The 25,215-nt window shown below is 36.3% G+C and overlaps 1 protein-coding gene across 4 annotated transcripts in view; it reads left to right on the top strand.

Annotated features, from left to right (window-relative positions):
• Nucleotides 1–25,215, top strand: part of Mybpc1 (myosin binding protein C1) — an 88,718-nt gene that overhangs the window by 26,967 nt on the left and 36,536 nt on the right. For 2 of the 4 annotated variants that reach the window (XM_078052929.1, XM_078052930.1), the window contains exons 6-16: nucleotides 6,760–6,798; nucleotides 7,363–7,398; nucleotides 8,978–9,091; nucleotides 10,821–10,969; nucleotides 11,668–11,785; nucleotides 12,935–12,986; nucleotides 15,211–15,267; nucleotides 20,282–20,448; nucleotides 21,503–21,635; nucleotides 23,601–23,725; nucleotides 24,620–24,725. In XM_078052929.1, the coding sequence (XP_077909055.1) occupies nucleotides 6,760–6,798; nucleotides 7,363–7,398; nucleotides 8,978–9,091; nucleotides 10,821–10,969; nucleotides 11,668–11,785; nucleotides 12,935–12,986; nucleotides 15,211–15,267; nucleotides 20,282–20,448; nucleotides 21,503–21,635; nucleotides 23,601–23,725; nucleotides 24,620–24,725 (1,096 nt within the window). The remainder of the gene's footprint in view (nucleotides 1–6,759; nucleotides 6,799–7,362; nucleotides 7,399–8,977; nucleotides 9,092–10,820; nucleotides 10,970–11,667; nucleotides 11,786–12,934; nucleotides 12,987–15,210; nucleotides 15,268–20,281; nucleotides 20,449–21,502; nucleotides 21,636–23,600; nucleotides 23,726–24,619; nucleotides 24,726–25,215) is intronic. The other 2 variants (XM_078052931.1, XM_040279366.2) reach the window with 2 other exon arrangements.

Genomic DNA, 25,215 nt, shown 5'->3' with positions numbered 1-25,215 from the left:
CTTGTTGAGATGCCAGCAAATTAACTGGCAGCTTCCAAGTTCCAATGTGCATGCTAAGAAAAAGAGATGTTTGATTTGGTGATCATAGCAATTGGGAAAATTATCTGAAATACTCAGATTTTTTAAAAATTGAATGTTCTCGTGTTATTATGTGAAGTATTCCAAGTTTCCTAGTAATTTTGAAGGCTAGCACCTCAGTTTGTAACTCTTGAGTGTATATTCATGTAGATCTATATAATGACTTACTGAAATCAACAATAGAACATTGAACAAATAGCAGATTGTTTCTTATTGAATTGAAAGACTCACTTATCCCTGCAATATTTTTCTATTTTTACATTTTTGAATATAGTCTGGTTTTAGAAAAAAATGTTTATCATGTACTTCTATGATTCCATAAAATACTAATTCCTTGGTCTCACCATGGATGAAGTCATTGTCATTACTGATAGTCTGTCTTAAATTAAAGAGCATTAGTTTCCATAGAAGAATGTTTTCATGGAAGAGGATTTGAGAAATTTGCTTTATATGTTTGTATCATTGTTTTCATATGTCAACCCTTTATTTGTGTAATGAATAATGTAGTCTAAGTATTCAAATAATTAATTATTTCCTGACTGCAATAAGAATAATCTCTTTTTCCTGGACACTGCTCAAAGGCTTGTTAAGTATCGTAGTTTTTGATATTTCATTACGTAATTCCTATGATATTGTTATCTTCTAAACATTAATAAAATAATGTTTTTTCTTTCTTTCAGTACACTGGATCACTTTTAAGCTAACTTGAATTTACACTTTCAAAAATGAATACATAATGTTAGTCCGCTCACTTTGTCCTTGACCTTCAGTGGCTTCCATGGATAGTAACATGAATACTAATCCTGGCCACGTGGATCACAGTTTGAAGGTTATTTTCTTATGGAATGCAGACAGTGCAAACCCCTAGAAATCTTTCCATGAGATGGGTTCAAGGAGGTTTGGATATCCTGGCTGAAGTTACTGTAACATTATTCTCAACAAGGCAGATGGAATACACCTCTACTTCCAAATATGGAAAGGTGTTTGGACCAGGCTAGAAGGCTCAACCAACAGAGCAGATGATGTAATCCCAGTGGGCAAGCTGTCAAGGTTTAGACAAAGCCCATACATGACCCTTCTTCTGAAAAATTCACCATATTACATTTGTACCCTTACATGAGCTTTCTCTAAAGTGAAAGGCAACCAACTTAACAACCAGACAAAGCTCTTTTATTTATATTGAATTCAGTATGATGAAATGACAAGGGCATCCTGAAATTAGTAGTATTTTTCTTACATTTGCAGAAGAAAAGCAAGGTGTGGCCACATGCCGTTACAAGTTCATAAACTGCCTTGTATAGAGAGTTGCCAAAATACCTGGCAAACAAATCAATTTAGGATAGAAAGTGACATTCCTAAACAAAAAAGGTAGGTAAACAGAGGGTTATTTTTCCCTCTAAATATCAGTTCTCTTCAACTACCACCCACTTTCATCAAGCACAGGGAAATTTCAAAGAAAATACTTAAACAAAAACCAGATGCAGTCATTGTTGCTCATGTACATCCTCAGGTGAGAAGGAAGCCCCACGTGGGCTACATGGGATTGATGGGGTACAACTCCACTTTTCTCCAGGATTAACTAGAATGTCCTCCTCTACCCTTTCTCCCTTCTCCTACTCTCTCCATTTAACTATCCAGCTCAGGTTTCATTCCTTTGTACAGCTTGTCTCTAACCATTCTGGCTCATTTCCATCTTTCTTTCCTCTTTCTGATTTCTCTTGGACCTGTTGCTTTCGTCATTCAATCTTTCTTATCTCCACTAAGTCATGTACTAATGGCCGACTCCTTTTCCCCAACAGGCTGTGTGCTTTTTGAAGGCCAAGCACTGTGTCTTAACATCTCTTTGGTTCCCTCATCTCATTCCTTCCAGCCTCTGGCACAGAGCTGCAGATGACAATTGTCCACTACATATTCATGTAATTGAACCAAGAGGTGAATTTCCACGTTAGTTTACCTGCTGACCAGTTCAACAATGGTAACTTGGATAGATTTTTATTTCTATTCAACGTGTTTGCTGGAAGGATAAACATCGCCTTGGGCAGGAAAGGGAAATTTTTCTTAAAATGGCGGCTGTCACTTAAGATGCTAAGCAAGGACCTTAAGCTGAGTCCCCAGCAAAGTCTCCTGTAATTGAAGAAATAGAGATGGCAATAAAGAAATGAGTTTAATCAAACAGCAATATCAGAAATTAAATTTGCTAATCCCTTTCAGAATGGTAACACCAGGAGGCAAGTCCTTATTTTAAAAATTCTGCTTGCTATGGCTTAGAATTATTCTATTTCAGATGGAAAATCAATGGGATGCTTTTAAAAGTATAAATTATTTTCCATATCCTTAATGGAAATAGAGACCTGCCTTTTATTTTAGCATACTTATTCAGCAAGTATTTACTGACCATCATCTGTGAGCTAGGGACGCATGTAGGCACAAGGTCCTGCTCTCCTGGAGCCAACTTTTGCTTTAAGAGGAAAAACAAGCATCAACAGAGGATGGTGGGTTTGGGTGTTAGAAGCAGACAAAAGTCACAGAGAGCCTTGTGTAGAAAATAGTATGCATGGTCGAGTAGGGTCATTTTCTTCTTTCCTTTTTATTTTGTTGACCAACATCATCATCCTTTGCGTGAACAGAGGTAATGAGAGTAGATCTCTTCTACTTAAGAATTGACCCTGTGGGGGCTGGGGTTGTGGCTCAGCAGTAGAGCGCTTGCCTAGCATGTGCAAGGCCTTGGGTTTGATCCTCAGCATCACATAAAAATAAATAAACAAAATAAGGGTATTGTATACAACTAAAAAATAAATATTAAAAAAAAAAAAAAAAAAGAATTGACCCTGTGGAATGTTCCCATATCGGTTCTGTGCCTGGACCCAAATGCAGCAACAGCCTTGGAATCAGAGATTACTTTAAGTATCAGGACGCATTTCAATGACTAAGGTCTGATATTTTTTAAAAATTTTATTTTTTTATATCTTAGTAGCCTCTAGTCTCTATTTTGGTAAAATTGATTGGGAGAATTACTGCCTTTTTAAAGTTTATTCATTTTCCTTCCAGAAAAATAACTCTTTTCAGTAATCTCTGCAAAGGAAATAAAACTTATTTTCTCTTCCCAGGCATTAACATTACCATATAATCTATCGTGAATGAACCCTGTGCACATTAAATATCTCACATAAACTAGGATGAAAAGTCTTCCTTTTGGCCTAAAAGTGATTTGCTGGATGACCAAGTGAATCAGCAGAAATTCCCATGTTTTTCTCCTTAATTAGGCAATTTTTTAAAATTAAAATAATGATTATAATTTTTTTCTTCATTTAGGTCCTGCTACATTTGCTATAGCATTATCCTGGTGCTTTTGACTGGCACATTAAAACACTTTATGTGCAATTTACCTTTAGGTGTCAAGCAATCAACTGCTAAAATGTCTCTCTGCATTTTCGATGTATTCTAACTTCATTACTTGTTAGTAACAAACTTTGCTAAAAATTAATATTACTCTACTTTTAAATTCTAGGATGTAGCCATTGTAAGATGCAACATTGATTTGATAGATATGAGGAAGAAAAAAAAACATTAAATGTACATTTAATTGTAAGATAAATCCTGGTTTCATAAGCATGCGAGTATGAAGGCAGGTGTCTTCTTATTAAGAAAATGTAATAATCAAATGCCTCAAACATGATAAATTAATGTTTCATACTTTGTGGTTGTCATTTTGATCATCTACATCAATATTTACTACAACTAATTACCCTGCTTAAGGAATCCATGAATTTGTCTAAATCAAATGAGATACTCAATCAGCATCTAACTGATACTTATGAACCCCATAGACTTTGTGTGCTTTTTACTCTTTATCATAAAATCTTAATAACTGTATCAAGTTCATATTACTTAAAATTTTAATTAACCAGGCGATTAAAATAAACCATAAGTAGGGGCTGGGGATGTGGCTCAAGCGGTAGCGCGCTCGCCTGGCATGGGTGCGACCCGGGTTCGATCCTCAGCACCACATACCAACAAAGATGTTGTGTCCGCCGAGAACTGAAAAATAAATATTAAAAATTCTCTCTCTCTCTCTCTCTCTCTCTCTCTCTCTCTCTCTCTCTCTCCTCTCACTCTCTCTTTGAAAAAAAAATAAAAATAAAAAAAAAATAAACCATAAGTAGAAGTACTGAATGCTACGTTAAATCTATAGTAAGCAATATGACAGAAAAATTGCAAGGTATTTTATTTTTATAGAAAAATTTAAATATCTAACAGTCTTTCTGAAATACAATATTCTCTTGATAGCTTAGGAATACCTATACCTCCATAAATACACAGTTTTATGGAATGTTAATGAACATTCCAGGAGAAAAGATGTGGAAAGTGAACTGAGTTTGGAAGTGCTGATTACCATATCATTTCCCACGAGAATGAAAACTTACAAGAATGTGCACACTCTGCTCCCTCCAGAGCCCCTGTTCTCCAGTAGCAAGACTCTCATCACAGAGTAAAATCCCAGGCCTATAACAGGAGGCTGAGATCTTTCTCTACTCTCCAGGAGTTCTTCCTTGGAAACTTCAGTTGTTTAAAATAACCATCTCTTTGGTTTTACAAATGTTATTTTCCCACGACCTCAATACGAGGGAAGGTCTGCTTTGGTGAATTTCTACACAGCTAGAAGAAAGAGGAGGCTGCTCTCCGGCTGGGGTCTTCATGTCATATTCTAGCAAGTCCAGAATGGATGTCTACATTTTTGTTATTATTTTAGTCACTTTTAAAGACAAAAAAGGAAATACGACTGGCATATTTTAGTTTTTGGTCTTGTTTGTGTTTTGTAACATGCAGTGTCTATGTTGTTGAATTGCATGCAACCTGAAAGATTTGGATATTCTGTTTCCCTCCCAGAGATAGAACCTGGCTTCTGTCTCACCCAATTCAGCCAAATTTTCATGGGGAAACTTTTCAAGAACCTAAGATCAGGATCCCAGCATCCTAACTACATTTTCCACCTGAAAAGTATGTCAGGACCAAAGAGATGCTTCAAAAATATCTCATACTTATGTATATTAGGAAATCTATGGGGAATGAATTAAATATTGCCAACCGAGAAGCCACTGCTGTGTGGAGGGTGTGTTATATCATCTAGAGAAAGAATATTTCATAGCCCCCTGAAGCACTGTTTTAGGATATGTTCCTTAATGATCTAAAATAATTGTGCATGTCCCCCAAATAGTCTTACTACTTAGTGGATATTGATACTATCATCCATCAATCTTTGGGTTAAAAAACCAAGTTATCGGGCTGGGGTTGTGGCTCAGCAGTAGAGCGCTGGCTTAGCATGTGAGAGGCACTGGGGTTGATCCTCAGCATCACATAAAAATAAATAAATAAAATAAAGGAATTGAATGCTATCTTAAATAGAGTTTAAAACACACATCACACAAACACACAAGCTTTTAACTTTAGCCTGGCATTTTCCAAGCTTCTTTGACCACTGAAAGCTTCTACCAAAGAATCCCAAATCCTGTGAGTTCTCAGTGAATTCCCTCTTGGGTCCTAAGGTAATATCTTTAGGGGGTCCTTATACACTGCATTACACTATTTTGTTAAAAGTAATAAGAGATATTCCTGGTTGAAAGTTTTGGGTAAGACTTTTCAGGCTGCTAAATAAAATTTGTTGTAAAAATTCTGATAGATTATATAGATATGCTGTTTTTTCTTCTTATTCCCAGGAATTTTTACAAGTATTTTTTAATTAACAGTCATGTGCATGTATTTTCTATATCTTGCTTTATATAGTCATTTATGTTTGTATTTTGAAATTCAAAACTTTTCTAGTATTTTTGGTGTGAAATGATTATTTATAAAATCGCGGGTCTTTGTGCTTTGGGAAGGAAGGGACAGAGTTTCCAATAATACCAAATGCCTCTTCACACATCTAAAACGTGAACTTTGTTGTTCAGATATTCTAAACAAGGGGACTATTCAGTGCCTCTGCACATAAACACTATAAGACATATTTTGAATTTTTATAAATGTGCATGGGTAAATACCAATATCATTTGGGGGTAAATGCTTATAAAATTTTCCTAAAATAGTGAATAAGACAAATCAATTCATATTCATTAATTGTGATGTTTGTTTCTTAAAGACAGAAGGAGGATTATAGGGTTTTCTGCCTGAAAATGAGTTCTCAAATAGTACCTATAGGCTTTTATATCAGTGTCCAAATGCATGTAATGTAGGCTTTTATATCAGTGTCCATTCCTAGTAATATCTCAATGATAATGTCTGTCATTGACTTTAGTTACAGAATAGAACTCAAAAATCACCTTCAAGGCTGAATTCACCAAGGTTTGATTTTTAGCATCCATTTTTCCTTAAACAACAGTCACATAAAGCTCTTCATAGAGTTCCATTTTTTCATCTATGTTTTCATTTAATTAGTTAATTAATCTATATTTTCATTTAATCTATGGGTTACCTTACTTTCTCATCCTTTAATGTCTTTTCTTCCTTGTTTTTTTTCTTTTCTTTTTGCTTAAGTTTAACCTTTCAGGTACCTAGTTGTCTAGGCTTACTCCGTGGTTGAAAATGTTTTGGTAGTTTCTCTTCTTCTTTTTCAGATTTCTCTTTTCTCAGGTGACTTGGAATGAAGTCCTTTTCTCCTTGACTATTTACTCCTGTTTCTTGTTTCAGAGGAAGAGGAAGCCTCCCCACCTAGTGCCTTGCCTCCAGGTTAGGACGGTTCCTGCCCCTTTCCCCGCTTCCTATCTTATTGATTGACAGTAAAGGAAAAGCCAAGGTAGGGTGCCTGGCTGAGTTAGTGCACCAAGAGGAAAAACCTGGTTTTCAAAGCAGATTTGTGTTTGTTTTATGGGAGAACATTTTAAAAGGAGGATTTTTTTTTTTTTTTTTTTTTTTTGTAAAATAAAGGTAGTTAAGAGTAGTAGATTTTGAAGATAAATTTTAGGGACAAAAATCTTTTGTCTTTTCTTCCTTTTCCACATATAGATCCTTTACCCTGATCTTTAAATTGAGATATTTTGGATTTTTAAATTTTATTATTGTTTTTAAAGAAGACATAGATGTTTACAGATTCTTTTATGGCTGGAGCTCTACCAATTTTCCATCCAAGTCAAATTCTAGTTTTTCTTTCCCTGTCACCAGCAGGGAAAGAAATGGTCACTATTAACATCATAGACACAGGGTACTAGGGAGTCCCAGAAGGTTGAAGCCAGCCCTCCATGTCCATCCTTCCCCTGACCTCCTTGCATCCTCCAAATCACACTTTCCTTTCAGGTTTGGGTAGTCGAGCCCTGGAGAGAAAAGATTCAGGTGAGCACACAGCCGGACAAGGCTTCCTGACCCCATTTTAATGTAGACACTAATGGCCTTGTTACTTGATGCTGTCTTGATTCTAATCCTTGTTTTATTCAGTTCGGAGCCTTTAGAGCAACTTTCATTACGTTTCTTCTTACAAGAAAACTAATGTATTGAGAAACAATTAATTTGTTGTGATATGTACTAGACACACATTCAAGAATCCAGACACGAATCCCACCAGTTAGTTTGTTTCAACATTTTTAACATTTAATAAACACACAGAATTAAATCTTCATTCCTAGGATTTTCTGAAGTTCGCATTTGTCTAGAACATTGTATTTAAAGAACAGATGATAGAAACACTTTCTAATACATCCTGCCGGCTATAGCTGCTACCATTTTGTGCTGTTATTTGGTCGTTCATTTACTTGACAAATTTGTGTTGTGGGCTTAAATATGATCCTAGCATGGGCCTCTTATGGGCCAGCCAATCTTACAGGCAGGCACCTTACATACACAAGTAATGGAAACAACAAAAATACTTATCCTCATGTTCTAAGCATGAATGGTCACTATTAACATCATAGACACAAAAATTGTACAATTTTAACATTAACTTGGGTTTTCAAAGATGTTTAATCATGTGACGACTTTGTTTAACTTCACTGTGAAAATGATGGAGTCCTGTAGCTACAAGTACCTCGCACTGAGCATGGCTGATATGTGAAGACTAAACTAATTAAATGTGCACTTTCTTTTCAAGACCCATTAACAAGTAGAGTTGGTGACCCATGCATTTTTCTGCAGTTACTAAGAGACTGAAACTGATCTTCTCTGCATTCAGCTCAGAGAGAGAGGAAGTGTCTACAGTCCTCTCTCCTGTCCTCCTTATTGAAATCGACTACAGATTAATACCAACCAAACACCTGAGTGCAAACTAAACCTCATTTCCAGCCTGTCTCTCTTCATGGGAAAGCCTCAGTTTCTTTCTTTCTTTTTTTCTTTTCTTTTTCTCCTCCTTGCAGGATAATTCCACTACTCTTTAAATTTATACCTGCAGGTCATGATCCTGTTATTCAGTTGTCAAACTCTTGCCACATCTATACAACCCTAATAGAATTGCCCGGTGATACAATAACAAGGAATCTCGAGATAGCAGGCCAGGCTGGACTATCTCAGCCAGTTTACTCTTAAACTGATCTTGTCTCTAGTCTTTTCAAGTTCTGTTGGACAAATGTGGCCTACTAGTCAGTCACTTGGAAAAACAGCCTGCTGTTTGAATAGTTCCCTACCGCTGTTTGTGTGTTAGGGGACAGAAAGACAGGGTTAACTACTTATTGGAAAATTTTCACTATTTCCAGGAATTAGAAAATGTTCCTTTGTCCCTACCAGAGAAGAGACATCTACTTAAGAATGGCAATCTGTCCCTCTCTAGTGATGGTGGCTGGGGGCACAAAGAAAGATGCTGTATTTATCTATGTTTATTAGACAAGGAAAAGCATCGGCGTTGATGAGAACAGCAAACTCAGGTAAGTCTGCCTAACAAGAACCCGGCCTTGAAATGATCCTTTTTCTTCTTTCTGCCCTCTAGAATGGTCTCTTGGTGAATCACCTGCTGGTGGAGAGGAACAAGACAAGCAGAATGCCAATAACCAGCTGTCCACCCTGTTTGTTGAAAAACCTCAAACAGGAACCGTGAAAGTGGGTGAGTGCCTCGCATTAAGTCCCAACCCTCTCCACCCCATTACTGAGGTGAAATTCACCATTTTAAAGTGAAATTTTCAGTAGCTGTTGTATAATCACTGCGTTGTGCAATCACTCCTTCTATCCAGCCCCCAAACATTTCACCACCTCCATATCATGGGCCTCATTAAGCAATTGCTCCCCTTACCCCTCCCCCCAGGCCTAGGCACTCACTGCTTTATATCTCTACGGGTTGATGTATTCGGAGCATTTCATATAAATGGATTCATACAATAGATGAGTTTTTGTGTCTGTCTTCTTTCATTTAGTAGAATGGTTTTGAGGCCCATCCATTTTGTAGCATGTATTGGTACTTCGTTCTTTTTTATGGCTGAGTTCTTTCCCACGACTCCCATAGACGAGATGAACTGGGTTTAAAAGGGCTGGCTGCAACATGAAACTAAGAAAGCAGCAAAAAATCATGCAACACAGAGTAGTTCTTAAACCGAGGGCAGGTGGGCTCTGCGACCTTAAAGTCAGCTTCCACACTGGAAAGAGAGCACTGGAAACAGGGTATGAGCCTGTGTTTATTTTATAGTGGGGACATCAGAGGCACGGATAAGGTTTCAAGGGTTAACTTTGAATCTGCTTTTTGCTAATGGGACAGATCATTTAGCTTCTTTATGCCTCAGTTTCCTCATCTGTAAAATGTGTGTAATAACAGGCACGCTCTGTGAGGTGCTTTGATAGTACTTGAGATAACATAAAGTTCTGATCCAGTGTCTGCTGTTGCTATGGCATAAACCACCCCATAAGATGATTATAAGTCTGCCCATGTACTAAATTATAATGCATAATATACCTTAGTGGTGGCTAGTCCAACAGATGGTTCAGTTTGGGAAATATTCATCCACAAATACTAATTACACTTCCTGTTTTAGGCACTGTGATTTACACTGAGTGTAACATGTGAGTACTCAGAGTCTAAAAAGAGAGACAAAAAGAAATAACAGGAAAACACAAAGTCTGTGTGCCATGAAAGAAATCAACAGGATAGTTCTTCTAGAAAAGTCCTTGGAGGTTCAAGAATTTTAACTAACCAGTTTTTATGAGGAATATATTATGATCAGAACCCAACTTTGATGCTTATCCAAAATTCTGCGAATGAGCACATAGCTAACTATATTTCCAAATTCCTTCTTTCAGCTCTAGCATGCAGGACACTGCATGGGATCAACAATGTTGGCTCCCTTGTGTCCCTGTAAGATACTGAAATGCTGGGCTGGTGGCAGGGGTAAAGTTTTGATGTCCTTAAGGTCCAAGAGGTCAATATTCACAGACAGTCAATTCAAACAGTTTCATTTAGTCATATTCCTGTAATTCCAGATGTTCTCTCATCTTGAATAATAAAAAGAACATATGTATATGTATTTATATATCTATATATCTATATCTATATCTATATCTATATCTATATCTATATATATAATTTTAAGATTTTAGGTAGATCCATATGTAAAAATTCTTTCCACCAATCTTTTTCTGCTTCATGAAACTCAAAAGCAAAACAAGTTGAACTATCCTAAGAATCTCAAGGGTACTCATCAAAAAGCAGGGTCAATTCATTGCAGAATTCTGGAGATGCAAGTCACATCCCAGTCTATTCAGTGGTCCTGGGTCAACTCCTTCTGGGTGAAAGCAAAACAAATGACAACTTTAAATCACAGACCGAATCCTTGTGCCTTTTCTAGGTGAAAACATCACCTTTATAGCCAAAGTCAAGGCTGAAGACCTTCTTAGAAAACCTACTATCAAATGGTTCAAAGGCAAATGGATGGACCTGGCCAGCAAAGCTGGGAAACATCTCCAGCTGAAGGAGACCTTCGAGCGGCACTCTCGGGTATGGCTTTGAACTCTTTCCCAGCTCAGGGGTGTGACTAGCTCATTCCTTCTGTGTGGGTAAGAAGTCACTTCAGGTTTAGCTTTGAGAGATCTCAGTCCTAGAAAATGCTCTGGAGTTAACATTCCCGGGATCTACACTATTATGATTATCTTGCTGTGCTCTGCGACTGTGGGACATAACTGAAAGATGATGGCCCCTTGTGGGCAAGGTAGGACTAGAGTTGTTTTCATCAGCTTTATCGCCGCTGTGACTAAAAGACCTGACCAGAACAACTTTAAAGGAGGAAAAGTTTATTTAAGGGCTCACAAGTTTCAGAGGTCTTAGTCCATAGAAGGCTGGCTCCATTCCTTGGGGTTTGAGGTATGGCAAAACATCATGGCGGGAGAGTGTGGTAGAGGGAAGCAGTTCACATCATGACCAGAGAGCAGAGAGAGAGGTCTCCAATTGTCCCAATTGCTAGATACAAATATATATCCCAAAGCCACGCCCCGATTCCCAGCTCCTCCAACCACACTCTACCACTTCAGTGACCACTCAGTTAAACCTGTCAAGGGATTAATTCTCTGACTGAGTTAAAACTCTCACAACCCAATCATTTCTCCCCTAAACCTTCTCGCATCATCTCCCACATGAGCTTTTGGGAAACACCACATCTAAACCATAACAATAGTATATCTGGGTATATTTCATTACAGATATACACATTTGAGATGCAGATCATCAAGGCCAAAGAGAACTATGCAGGAAACTACAGATGTGAGGTCACCTACAAGGATAAGTTTGACAGCTGTTCATTTGATCTTGAAGTGCATGGTGAGCCTTCTTATCTGGATAAATGTGATTTTTTTTAATGTGGTGGGAAAGGATAAGGAAGATTGCTAAGTATCTCTGGTCTATGATATCTGTATTCCTTCAAGCTCCCAGATAAGGGATGGTGACATTTTTGCTACTGCTGAATGGCTGTTTCAACGGCTGTCTCTCTCAGGTTTGGAGATAAGGTCATATGGTGTGTGGATATAGGATGCCCAGGTAGAAAGGAGAATTTCTTTTATAGGGAATAATGTCAGACGTGAACGTTCTCCATTTATATGCTCTGTGTATGACCCAAAGTAAATAAAATTGAGATAAATGTAAATGTGTACATTGAGGTTGGAGGAACCCCACCCCCCTTCATATGTATACAAAGGGAAAGATGATTTGGCAGCAAAGATGATAAACTTAAGATGAATCTAAAGTGTGATGTAGCTGAAAAAGACAAATAGAGTGATTTTATACTGGGCTTTCCAAATGGTGTAGAATTGATACTTAGGAAACTTCTCTCTCCAACATGCTACTGTTCCACATTTGGAGTGATGTCATTGGTCATGGGTACCATAGCTCAACCTGGATCCCTTCTGGAGTAGAGTAACCAGGAGGATGAAGAATCTAGAAACCACACCTTAAATGTTTCATGAAAGGTATACAGACAGCCTGGGAAGGTTGTGAGATCCCCATTTGGAGCTATCAAGGAGAGGCTGAACTATAATGGATCAGGGAACTGTCGAGACTTCTGTATGAAGTGGGGATCTGGTTTCGGGAAGCACTACTTCACTTTCAGGGCCAGACATCTCTGAGAGTCTCCTGGAGGCCTTTTTTAGAATATTGATTTATGGTTTCCCTTCCCTGATTTGGTGATCAAAATCGCCAGGAGGCAGGATCAGGAAGCTGATATATTTCTTAAGTTCCTTGTGAATCCAACAGGCAGGTAGGTTGAATGACAATTAGACAAGGTAATCGCTAAGGTCCCTCCATAGGCTCTTCATGGGGGAGGACGGTGCCTTGGCAGCTCAGCCATTCAGTAGGACAGCTGTTCCCTTCAACTGACTCTCTTCCAATTGATCAATTCCCATGCCTGTAAAGAAGCTAAACACATATTTTCCTTCTTAATGGGTATTTATTATATTGTTTTCTTTCCTTTCAAAGAATCTACTGGGACTACTCCAAACATTGACATCAGATCTGCCTTCAAGAGAAGGTAACTTCAAAAGGGGAATGTAGACAGCTTTCGTATAACATGAAGTGGAGGGTTTTTCAGAGCATACCTCCCTTCATCCACACTTCATGTGGGAACAATCCTTTTTACCGAAATCAAAAACCACCTATTTAAAAGTTGGTGTTCTAGGAAAGTCATGTGTTAAATGCCCAATCAAGCATACACTGATGATTTTTTAGAATAATCTTGTAGTGGAGCTTCCATTTGTTGGAGTTTCACAGTTGCCTTAGAAAGATACACTTTCAATCTATTCTTATGTGGCTTCTTCCTTAATTGCATTTATTTCCACAAAGTTATCCAATGAGATATTCAAAGAGACATGTTTCCTATAGCATCAGTTAAACAACATGAGAAAACTTTTATTTTCATCTGGATATCACCTATGGACCTATTAAACCAGTTGTCCAGAAAAACCACAACAAGTAGCTACTTACTGAAGTTAGCACCTTATAATATTAGATTATACTAAATGGAATACACTGAGACAGCTGGCATTTAGAATATTACAATAGGACTGGGATGTAGCTCAGTGGTAGAGTGCTTGCCTAGCATCATGAATGAGGCCCTGGGTTCAATTCCTTGCAACACACAAACACATACTCTCTCTCTCTCTCTCTCTCTCTCTCTCTCTCTCTCTCTCTCTCTCTCTCTCTCTCTCCTGTTGAACAGCAAAATTTAGACACCTATTTACTTTAATTTTTGCAACAGCCAAGCCTGAAAAATCAGGGGGTCAAGGAAGAAAAATGAAAATTTTTCTAGTACTGAGAAATGTAACTAGCTCCCTGACACTGTTATCCTTTATTTTTAATGATAGCATTATATAAATTCTTTAAGGAGAGTACATGTTTTGTACTTCCTAAAACTGAATACACATACAATTTTATTGAGTAAGGAAAGTCATCCAAAATTACAAAACACTCTTTTATTAGGAAACAATGATTTAGTCTGTTAATAGAAGGCATATTTCCCTCCTAAATTATGAAAAAAATCAAAATTATAATTACTTTAAAAGATTTTGAATACCACCTGATAGTCAATGGTGTTTTTCATTTGAAAAAAAAAAATGTCAAACTCCTAAACTCCATTACTTTTTTTTCTACCTTCTCTTTTCACCCCATATTTTGCAAATGCATAAGTCTAAAGCTATGCTCCTGGCACATAGGAGGATATTTTGGGAAAGGCATCATCTCTGTGTTTTAAAAGACTAGAAATTGGTTCACTTAAAGGCCCCTAAACACCTGCAATTTTGAAAACACATTACTTGAGTTTAATTCTTATGACTTACATGTTATACACACTGTTTTTAAACCCACAGACTCTTTTCTTAGAAACCATAACTAACATTTGTAAAGAGCAGGAAACAAAATCTTCATTAAAAGGTTAAACATGTAAGTAAGTATGTGCCATTTAAATGTCAACTCCATAGCTTCTATATAGAGTTCAGATGAAATCACAATGGTGGCTGCATGCCTAATTTAAGATGCATTTCTTTAGAGGAAAGTACTTTTAAAAACCACTGGCTAAGAGTTCATTAACAAAATCAAAGATATAATTTTTAAAATACCTTTAAAAGCATATTGATGACAAAATTAAAAGACTATAACTTAAAGAGCAATCCCTTTAAAATAGAAAGGAATGCATCTTTTCAAAAGCTCCAGTGCTAGTTCCATCTTTATGCTATGTTGGTATCACATTATCTGATTCATGTATTCATGGACGAAAAGAGGTTACCTTTGAATATAAGGCTTTGTACTTATATATCTGACATTGGTATACTTCAACCTCCAAGCCAATCTCTGTCCTATGTGAATAACAGAGATCAGCAAAAGTCCTTTGCTTTTTACACAGGTTTGTTTTTCTATGGCCCCTCGACTTGCAAAAACAAAGAACTTTGTGTTGCTTGGCTTAAGTGCATTTGTGTTACCTGGTTTTAACACAAATCCAAGCAGTTTTATATATGCAATCTACAAAATTGTGTCCTTTGAAATCGTAGAGAACACAAGCTCCTCCTGTTTACTTTTCCACAAGTACATACTCTGAAGACATAACAATGTCACTTGTGTGAAAAGAAATAGTAGTTTGTGTTGATTTAGTCCTGGTGTGCCAGCACAAAATTGCATATACGTTACGTGTAGAGTGTTTGGGGAAAACTGTCATGTATGTGTTTGCATTAAACCTAGTTTTGCTTTTCTTTTGTTAATGACAGTGGAGAAGGTCAAGAGGATGCAGGGGAACTTGACTTTAGTGGTCTCCTGAAACGTAGGTGAGAACCAAGTGATGGAGTGGGGCACTGTGGCCTGGAAATCTTTTAGACACCCACCCAGAGAAGTCAAGTTTAAAGTGAATGTTTTCCAAGGAGTTATTAATTCTTAAAATGTGTTTTGCTTATAGAATATAAGAGTCTACTAAGAAATAAATAGAAGAACAACTATATACTAATCTGTTAAAGACTTCAGCTGATGCTTTTGAACTTCCTTTTTAAAAGTTTCTAAATTTTCACACATGTTCTTATCTGGGGATGGGGAAATTTGAAAACTGAGACATAGGACTTAAATACCTAGAAGCCCCTAAGAGTGTACATATGATTCTTTCTCATGAACCTCTATTCTCCTGGCTTTAACATTTGATAACTGACTGAAAAATCAATTTCGCAATTTTGGTAGACATCTCTGCAGGTGATACACACACAAACACACATGCATATATATATGCAGATCTATATTAAAATATTGTTGATGATTTGTAATATTTCTTCAAATTCAAAACTTTATTGATTTAAAGGCATACCAGTATTTTGTAAATCACAAAGCAAGGAAAAAATTATTCCAAATACTATTATGACACACTATTGATTATAAAAACACATCCTTTTTCCAGAGATGTTTAAAATGTCTCCCAAAGGTACATTTTAGAAGCAATAAAACATGGTAGTAAAATGGAAATCAATGTTATAAATATTAAATAAATATTATCTCTCACACTCCCTTGACATTTTTCTATCTTGTGATAAAATTTATAGAATTTTAGTGTGAATATTTAGCATATAACCATTTTATAGGACTTCTATCCAGATATATGCATATCACATAATATACTATACTATACCTGTATACATACATTTTACCAGATACTCACTATAGTGAAGAAGCAACAAAAGGAAATTGGGTTTTGCTAGATTGCATTTATCTATCAAATATGAGAATAACTCTAAATTAATATTTTAAAATAATGATACCAGTTTTCATTGAGCTTTTCAGGTTTATTTTAAATAATTGTTAATGTTTATTTTTATTTCTAGTGCTTTCTATGGTTATTAAAGGACCATAGTACAAATGGCTTAACAACAAATTATAATCTTTGTAATAAACTGGGCTCATGTTTATTCTCAGTTTAGCAGGATGGTTTTATTCAAGTGGATGAAAAATTCATCTATACTCTTCACAACATTTAGGTTCAGAAGAGGAATATTAACAGGTGTGATTTATTAACTACTGATGGACATTAGTCAATCAATAGACATGGCAATATCAACTACATCTTTCTTCCTTTGAATACCTCAAATAATCACTAGTTGCAGTAATATTTATTAATTCCCCAAGTGCATTTTTAAAGAAACAGTATATGAAGTGCCCTTAAGTGAACCTCATTTTCTCTTATTCTATAGATGTGAAACCAAGGTCCAGAGAAACATTGAGTGACTTACTCACACAGAAATTAGAGGCAGGGCAAGGACTCAAATCCATGTTTCCCTTTCCTGAGTCAACTCATTTTCTGTGACTCTATGTAAGAAAAACTACTCCAAATCTGCCCTGCAAGCTGGTGCTTGGGTTTATAATGCATGTCAACAATCTAGGTAAAGCAGAGTATTGTTTTTTTTTTTTTAAACCCTCCAATCATTTATTCTGCCAGGAAAATACCAAGTGCTTTGTGCAGAATATAATGCCAGGAGATATGAGGGAAAGAAATCCAGCTCCTCCTGGCACAGAGAAAAGAATGAACATATTTGTAGTAGGGAACAGGGAGCGGCAAAAACAGGGACCTGAATCTCAACTCTACCACCTACTGATTCTGTGGCTTTGATTTAAATATATGTCCTCACTGAGATTTGCTTTCCACATCAGTAAATGTGAAGAATAATACGACTTAACAGACATTGTGAAAACTAAATTAAGTATAAAAGGTCTGGTTAATAGGAGGTGGCAAATCAATACATACTTCCACTAGGAAAATGTTGTGTTTCCTTCAAAGAGCATATACTCATAAAGAAATCACACACACACACATGCACACGCACAATCAATCATAATGTGATATGGTAGATTATTAAATGTCATTGTCTGTTAAAAAGGAACAAAACAGACTTTTTTTTTTCATTCAGCAGATCGCAGAATGAAAGAAATCTAATTATAAATGATGGGAGAAAAATTATTAGGAAAAAGATGGGCAGCCGACATGTCTCCAGTTCTCATTTTCTCTACATCCCCTAATAAAGATTTGGGTTCATAATTAGACTGTTGTTAATATAATACTATGTCCATTTAATATGCTCTACTAATCCATTATTATAACTTCAGATGTGATGTGTTTTCATATTAGTGTGTGTGAATTGCATGTTTTCATTATGGTAATGACACATGGTTGCCATTCCCGTTTCCCCAAGAGTGTGTGGCAGAATCCTCATCAGAATGAGTCTAATTACACCCAACTTCTCTGTATAAAGAAAATATCTCCTCGCCCTGATCAGAGTCTATTTCAAATAGACATTAGATAAAATCAGGGTAAATCTTTTGGGCTGTATTCTGTTGTGGGATTAGACCTATATAAATACTTAAAAGTCTTATTCTACATAAAATTTCTATAAATGTTTCATAGTTCACTAGGATCATCAAGTTATAGAAATTTTGATGTAGATGAAAGTACTGTGAACATTATACAGGTCTATGCCAATGATGGAAAGGAATCAGAAATTTTGATTTTTCTCCTTACTGCAATTACCATAACCATTCAGCTAGTTTCCTGTGCAGCCACCATGGTAAGTAAAGATCCATTCTAGAGTTAAGGAAACGCTGCAAGTGAAGAGTCTTGACCTCACGTTCCAATATGTTTGCAATTCGGAATACAGTGAAGTGATGGAGAGAAAAAGAAGGAAAAAGCAAGAGGCCATTGGTATTCATATACAGAATTTGGTAGGGAATGTGGTAGAGTGGCATGTATCTTGGTGTTTCCGTGAAAATTGTTGAGGATAATTCATTTTATCAAGATTCATAAAACAATGAAATCAAGAAAATTATTATCTTTATTACTGGCCTCCTTTTATAAATATTCACCTCACAGATCTAGGTATGTCACAGTGTTTGACTTGTGCTTCCTGTTAGCTATTTAAATCATACATAGTTTGCGATCTTTAAATCTGTCCACCAATATCAGGAGGATACTTAAAATGTGCATGTGTATAATTCTTCTCAATTAAAATACAAATTTTAAACAATCTAGTATGACATAATTTTAAAGTTTGGCATAATTTTAAAGTTTTTATTTTTTAAAGACAAAAAATAAAGCATAAAAAGATTTTTCCCCAGAGAGAAAAATAATACACACACACACATTTTAACTGCAATTCCCCAAGACTTCCTATTAAAATATTTTAAAAGATGAACTTGAAATGTAGACTGCTTTCACATCTGGCAAATCATTACCACTATTCCAATCTTAGGACAATTTCTTGAGCTCTTCAATTTCCTCATGTTAATAGAGGGTGAATTTTCATTTCAGTGAGATAAAGATAATGCTTCCTGTCTTGAGTTTTTTGAGTTCCATTTTCCTAATGGAGTTGTCTAGTCCTTCCCATGAAGATTACTGATGGACCAATGACCTCTCACCTCCATTTTCCAGAAGATTGACCTCAGTGATCCCCTCTTTCATAGAGTGCAAAAGACTTTCATGACAATATAAAAACGAAATTAGATATTTAGAAGTTATACTTGCTAAAGTCATCTTAAACTCCTAGCCTCCCCCATATGCTTTGCCCATGATGACAAAAGAATATAAAGGAGAAAATCTAAAGGTGTGATTAATGCGACAAAGCAACCATAAGTAACCCATCATTCCCTAACACAATAGCATGAATCTGTTTTCATACTGATGTATAAGATGAATTGACCAGTTGTCTGGAAAATCATATCCAAATCAAATGTTAAGTAGTCACAGTAACATTTTTAAATTAATCAGATAAAAATAGTCAACTAAGCTTAAACAAAATTAGAACCATTTAGACAATGAAGAAAATCCATTTAAATTATATTTTGCATTTATACTATGCCCCTTTTCTCAAAGTCTTTAACCCAGGGAGTTTTGAAATAGGGAAAACAAGGGCACTTTAAATATTATATATTTTTATATGTTCTATAAATGTTTATACATTTTGATGTTATCAAATTTTGAGCTCATAATTTTGGTAATAGTCCTAAGAATATACTTTCCTCTTGTTCGTGGAATTCTACATCATTTTAAGTTTAACATTTATATGTTTATAATTCTACCTCAACCTTCTTCCAAAAGACGGTATGTTAAGATGAAAATGGATTTTTTTCCATCTCACCCTTCTTTTTCCCTGCCATTTTAGAAAAACAATTTTCTTTTAAAAAGGGGAAAAAAAGTCTTCATGGTAGTTTCGATTTTTTAATATAAAAATAATAAAAAATGGTCAATGTATATACTTACTAATATAGAAGGGTAATGCTACTGGCAAAAACCAAAGATTTGAAAAAAATTGCCTTTGTATCCATATGCACATTAATAACATAGAAATAGGTTATTTTTCATTCCTAGACCAAAATTTTAAATCTTTCAGTTCTTTGCCCACTTTCAGAATGAATGCAATACCCATGTCTTAGGTGAAAACCATTCTTCAAGTTCCTCAAAATCTCACTTCCAATTACATTTTAAAATGTTTTCAGTATATTTCCTGACATCCTCTGCTCCCCTAAAATTGTGTTTTTAATTAGGAAAACAAAAGCATATACTGGACGTTCTACTTGTTGAAACCGTCTCCAAAACTTCATTGGCCTGGCATGCTCAAGGGCTTGGATTCCATCCCCAATACCTCCAAAAAAGAAAGGGGCAGGGGAGTAAAAGCAAGTCAAACAATTCGACTTTAAATAACCAGGTTTAAAAACAGAGCTTTTAAGGCAACCGAAAAGTGGGACAGGGTACCCGAGCTTCCGTGTCTTTGGGAGCCAGAGCAGCTACTAAACTAGACAATGGTTCTCCCCGGACAGGGAGGTGAAGCCGCAGGAGGAGGAGCCCGAGGTAGACGTCTGGGAGCTGCTGAAGAACGCGAACCCCAACGAGTACGAGAAGATCGCTTTCCAGTACGGCATCACCGACCTGCGCGGCATGCTCAAGCGGCTCAAGCGCATGCGCAGGGTGGAGAAGAAGAGCGCGGGTGAGTGGCGCGGGGCGTGGCAGCGCGGGCCCGGGGCAGGTGCGCTGCAAAGACCAGACTGAGCCCCACGCCGCGCTTCTTCCCGCCTCGCACCGGGTTGGGGGTTATTTTGGTTAGCTTGGGCTTCAGGTCGTGGTTCCCTGCCCTGCACGGTACTAGCTGTGGATAGCCCATCGCTCCAGATGAGTTTAGGTGACCCACATTTACAGTCCCATCGACCACGTGGAGTGGTAAATAGCCGCGCTGTCATTTGGAACTTTTCAGCGGACCCCTTTTCTCAGCCTCCACGTCTGCCTTACTCTGAGTCTCTGTTTTATTGTCACATTCTTACGATCCTGGGAGTTTGGGAAGCCCACTTCTCACACCCCGTACGTTTTTTGTAAAACATCTAGGCATCTCCCCGTGCATCTGAAGTGGTTGTAGTTTGTTGTGGTTTTAAATACCTTTATGAAGAGGGAAAAGAGAGAAAGGAATACATTTTAAGTAGATCATCAGCTTTTCACTTTCCTGTACTAACAGTCAACTACCTGTTTTATGATACGTCAGGATAATACATCAATCCCATGTTTACTGTTTTAAGGCTGTCCAGGTAGAATTTAAAGATTCTCACTACTTCTTCTTCTTTTTTTTTTTTTTTTAAATCTCCTTGTTTCTATCCTCCCCACCACCCCGAAAAGGTTGAGAAATATAGAAGGGATTTTGTTTGATTTTGTTTATATATTCGATCATTCCTATTCTGTAACTCCTAAGGAGAGAGAGAGAGAGAGAGAGAGAGAGAGAGAGAGAGATGCAGTGTACTAGGGATTGAATCCAAGAGTGCTTTTCCACTGAGCTACATCCCCAGTCCTGTTTATTTATTTTTTTTTTTTATTTTGAGACAGAGTCTCACTAAATTGCTGAGGCTGGCTTGGAACTTGCAATCCTCCTGCCTCAGCCTCCTGAGTCCCTGGGATTACAGTCATGTGACACCTCATCCTGCTCTCTTACACATATTGACTAAATTCTCAGCATATGTACACACATACTAACGTATTTTGCTGTTTCTATCGATCAGCTTTTGCAAAAATTCTTGATCCTGCATATCAGGTTGATAAAGGAGGCAGAGTAAGGTTTGTTGTGGAACTGGCAGATCCAAAGTTGGAGGTGAAATGGTATAAAAATGGCCAAGAAATTCGACCCAGCACAAAGTAAGTGGGCTTTGCAAGTAATCAATGACAAAAATAAGGAAATCAAACAGAGTTTGACTTAATTTTCTGAGAATACAAGGGCTTTTTAGTTTTAATGCAAAAGCACATGAACAGAGAATAAAAATTTAATCACTGCATGTATTTCATGATTACTAAAACCATAGTATTATATGAAATAAACTTTGCTTTATGTTTAATTCTATACAGACTATTTCAAGTGATTCCCAGTTATAGTTTAGTGCCACTACAGCTTATATGTAATTATTTAAGAGATTGCCAAACTTTTCAGTTTTTAAAAGTAAAACTTAAAAACTTTTGAAATACATATTTGATATGCCAGTGAGAAATCATGCCTCATAATTAGATGACTTTTGTTTTTTGAAAACAGTATCTGTATTTGATAATGGCCGAATACCTTTTATATTCAATTCAGGAGCTATTTTGAGTGCTTACTCATAGTGTTGCATCTGAATACAAGTGTTTCATGTTGAGATCTAATGAAATGCAGGTCTAAGCCCATGTTTTATTATTTCTTGGCCCTCTCCCAAAGGAAGTAGGCAAACTAATCCCTGATGTCTGATGGTATCTCTAGTCTATTATGAAACTACTTTACAGAGATCCTCCTCAGCCTGAGAGATTTTCAACTCCAGTATATTTTTTTAAGTTAACAAGGGCCACGTGTACATTGATAAAAGACTTTAATCCTGGAAATCTGTCACTTCTGGAGTACAATTAGGTGGTTTCCAATTTCTTAATGTGATCATGCCAACAGAGTGACTTTGTGATAATATTGTTTATATCTGGTGCAAAAATCTCTTAAAGACATCCTGTATTTACCAAAACATAATTTGATTTGGTTAGTTTTATCTAGAAAACATTGTTGAAATGTTTTATTCTTGTAGTCCTCAATTTGATAATTTCCCAACCCCAACTAACTTTTTCTGGTTTGTTATAATGCTCTAATGTGCTCCTCCATGATCCAGGTCATAGCATTAAATTTTGTTGTCTTCTTGACTTCCTGTTTTCTCTTTCTGATTACTCAAATATTTTCTTAATAGATGTTAATAGTGATATGAAAACATGGGTTTTAGGCTCATGTAAGAGACTGTCACATTGTATAGAATTACTAATGCTGTAATGATTAGTCATATAATTGTTAAATTAAATAATCATCCAACAGTTTATTGTGTACCTGTGCTCGGCAATGAATGGAATATATGTCAATGAATAAGATTAAGTCTCTGCCCCCTTCACAGAGCACATGAATTGGTCATTAGAAGAATGTGCAGAGTTATGGGAAAGGGGAAGAACTGTGAAATCAAATTGACCAAACTATGCTATGTGCATGTATGACTATATCACAATGAATTTCACTTTTCTGTGTAACTATGTTGCACCAATTTGAAAATCCAAATTAATAGAAGGAAGACCAATAAAGTAGAGGAAGGGGATTAAGGGGTGGGAGGAAGAGTTGGAAGGGGGCAGTACTGGGATTGAAATGGAGCAAATTTTGTTATTATGATTTTATGAATATATTAAAATGAACCCCGCAATTATGTATAAATATAATACACTAATAAAAAAATCTAGAACAAAAGAATGCACAGAGTTAAAAATCTGACACTGTCAACCAAACCTGTTGTCAAACAGTGGGTTTAAAAAAATCAAACAGCAAATATGTGAGAACTGGTTTATATTTGAAAGAAGAACCATGTAAAAAAGAAAATATAAACTAATTAAATAATGTATATAAACATGCATGTGTATCGTAGATCATAAACATGGGAATTGTTTTTTGTTTGATGTTAATTAAACTATGTAAAATATATGCTACAAAAAGGGATGATTAATATTATTTCCCTTACTTTCAGATATTACCAAATTATAAGCCATCTTTGCTGACAATAAGGCAAAGAATAATATTAAGCTCATGGACTCTGTTTATCTTCCTCCTGTTTAAAACAGATACATCTTTGAACACAAAGGATGCGAAAGAATCATGTTTATCAATAACTGTTCGCTGACAGATGACTCAGAGTATTATGTGACAGCTGGTGATGAAAAATGTTCTACTGAGCTCTTTGTGAGAGGTAAGATGAAATTTCTTCCTACGGTCATCAGTGCTCCCAGTACATCATTACTCCCAGGGGTAATGATCAAAAGAATGGTCAGGGAACCTCTTTAGCTCCAAGCTAGAAATGGTTTGGGTTGGCCATTAGATTGACCCAGCATTGAGGCTACCCTGCACTGGCAGGTATCATGAATCCTAAGGAATCTTCAGAAGTCTTAAGGCTAGAAAAGTCAAGGGGAGAAGCAACTTCTGAATAAAACTGCCCCATAGTTTTGACTCAAGCCAAGCACTGTTCTGCCTGATAATTACAATAGTTATAGCTTCTGAAACCCAACAAACTTCACTGGATGATCCTTGTTTCACACTCTCCACTGATAATAGAATTCTCTTAAAACCAGCTTGGTAGTTGGCATCAGTAGATCATCATTTATGAAGACATTGTGAAAAGAACTGGAGGGGTGAAATGAAGCCACATGTCACTTATTATTTTTTTTTTAATGAAGCCCTCTGATGACAGACAACTCTATAATCTCTACCCTCCTTTTAGAACCAAAATAAAGAACTTTAGTGTTATTCATTCTCCTTATCAGGAGTGTCTATCACCTGGTATCTTATTGGCTGAAAGAAGGATACTTGAGACATATTTTATCTGCTCTTTAAAACAATGATTTATTTAATTTGGAGAGCTGTGAGAGAATTGGGAGAACTTTTCCAGGGTTGTTAGCTATTTGTTTTGCCAATAACAGAGAGTAAAAAAATAAATAAATAAGTAAACCTTCACCTCCTATTTACTACTATAGAACTACCATAGATGATGCTTTGGTATTGTTGGATTTTCATTTGTGAACAAGTCAGGTTTGGGAGACAGGATTTCGATATTTAATGATTTTGATTTCCACCTTTTTCACACTAGAACCTCCAATTATGGTGACTAAACAGCTGGAAGATATGAATGCTTATTGTGGGGAAAGAGTTGAATTAGAATGTGAGGTGTCTGAAGATGATGCCAATGTAAAATGGTAAGTAGTTTTCCTGATGTCTGTCCTTTTTTATTTTTTTATTTTTTTGTACCAGGAACATCTAACCACTGAGCAATATCCTCAGCCTTTTTTTCTTTCTTTCTTTCTTTCTTTCTTTTTTTTTAAATTTTGAGACAGGGTCTCACTAAGTTGCTTAGAGCCTCGATAAATTGCTGGGAATGGCTTTGAACTTGCTATCACCCTGCCACAGCCTTTCGAGTTGCTGGGGATTAAAGGTGTTTGCCATTGCATTCAGAAATGTCCATTTTAAAAAAATATTTTTCAGTTTTAGGTGGACACAATATCTTTATTTTATTTTTATGCGGTTCTGAGGATTGAACCCAGTGCTTCACATATGCTAGATGAGCACCCTACCATTGAGCCATAACCTCAGCCCTCTGTCCATTTTTTTTAATATCTTATTTTTTAGTTGTAGTTGGACACAATACCTTTATTTTAATTATTTATTTTTATGTGGCGCTGAGGATTG

This window comes from Ictidomys tridecemlineatus, chromosome 6, assembly GCF_052094955.1.
Source record: "Ictidomys tridecemlineatus isolate mIctTri1 chromosome 6, mIctTri1.hap1, whole genome shotgun sequence".
NCBI classification, from domain to species: Eukaryota; Metazoa; Chordata; class Mammalia; order Rodentia; family Sciuridae; genus Ictidomys; species Ictidomys tridecemlineatus.
The sequence above is the reverse complement of the archived record's forward strand: the minus strand, read 5'-3'. Positions and strand labels throughout refer to the sequence as shown.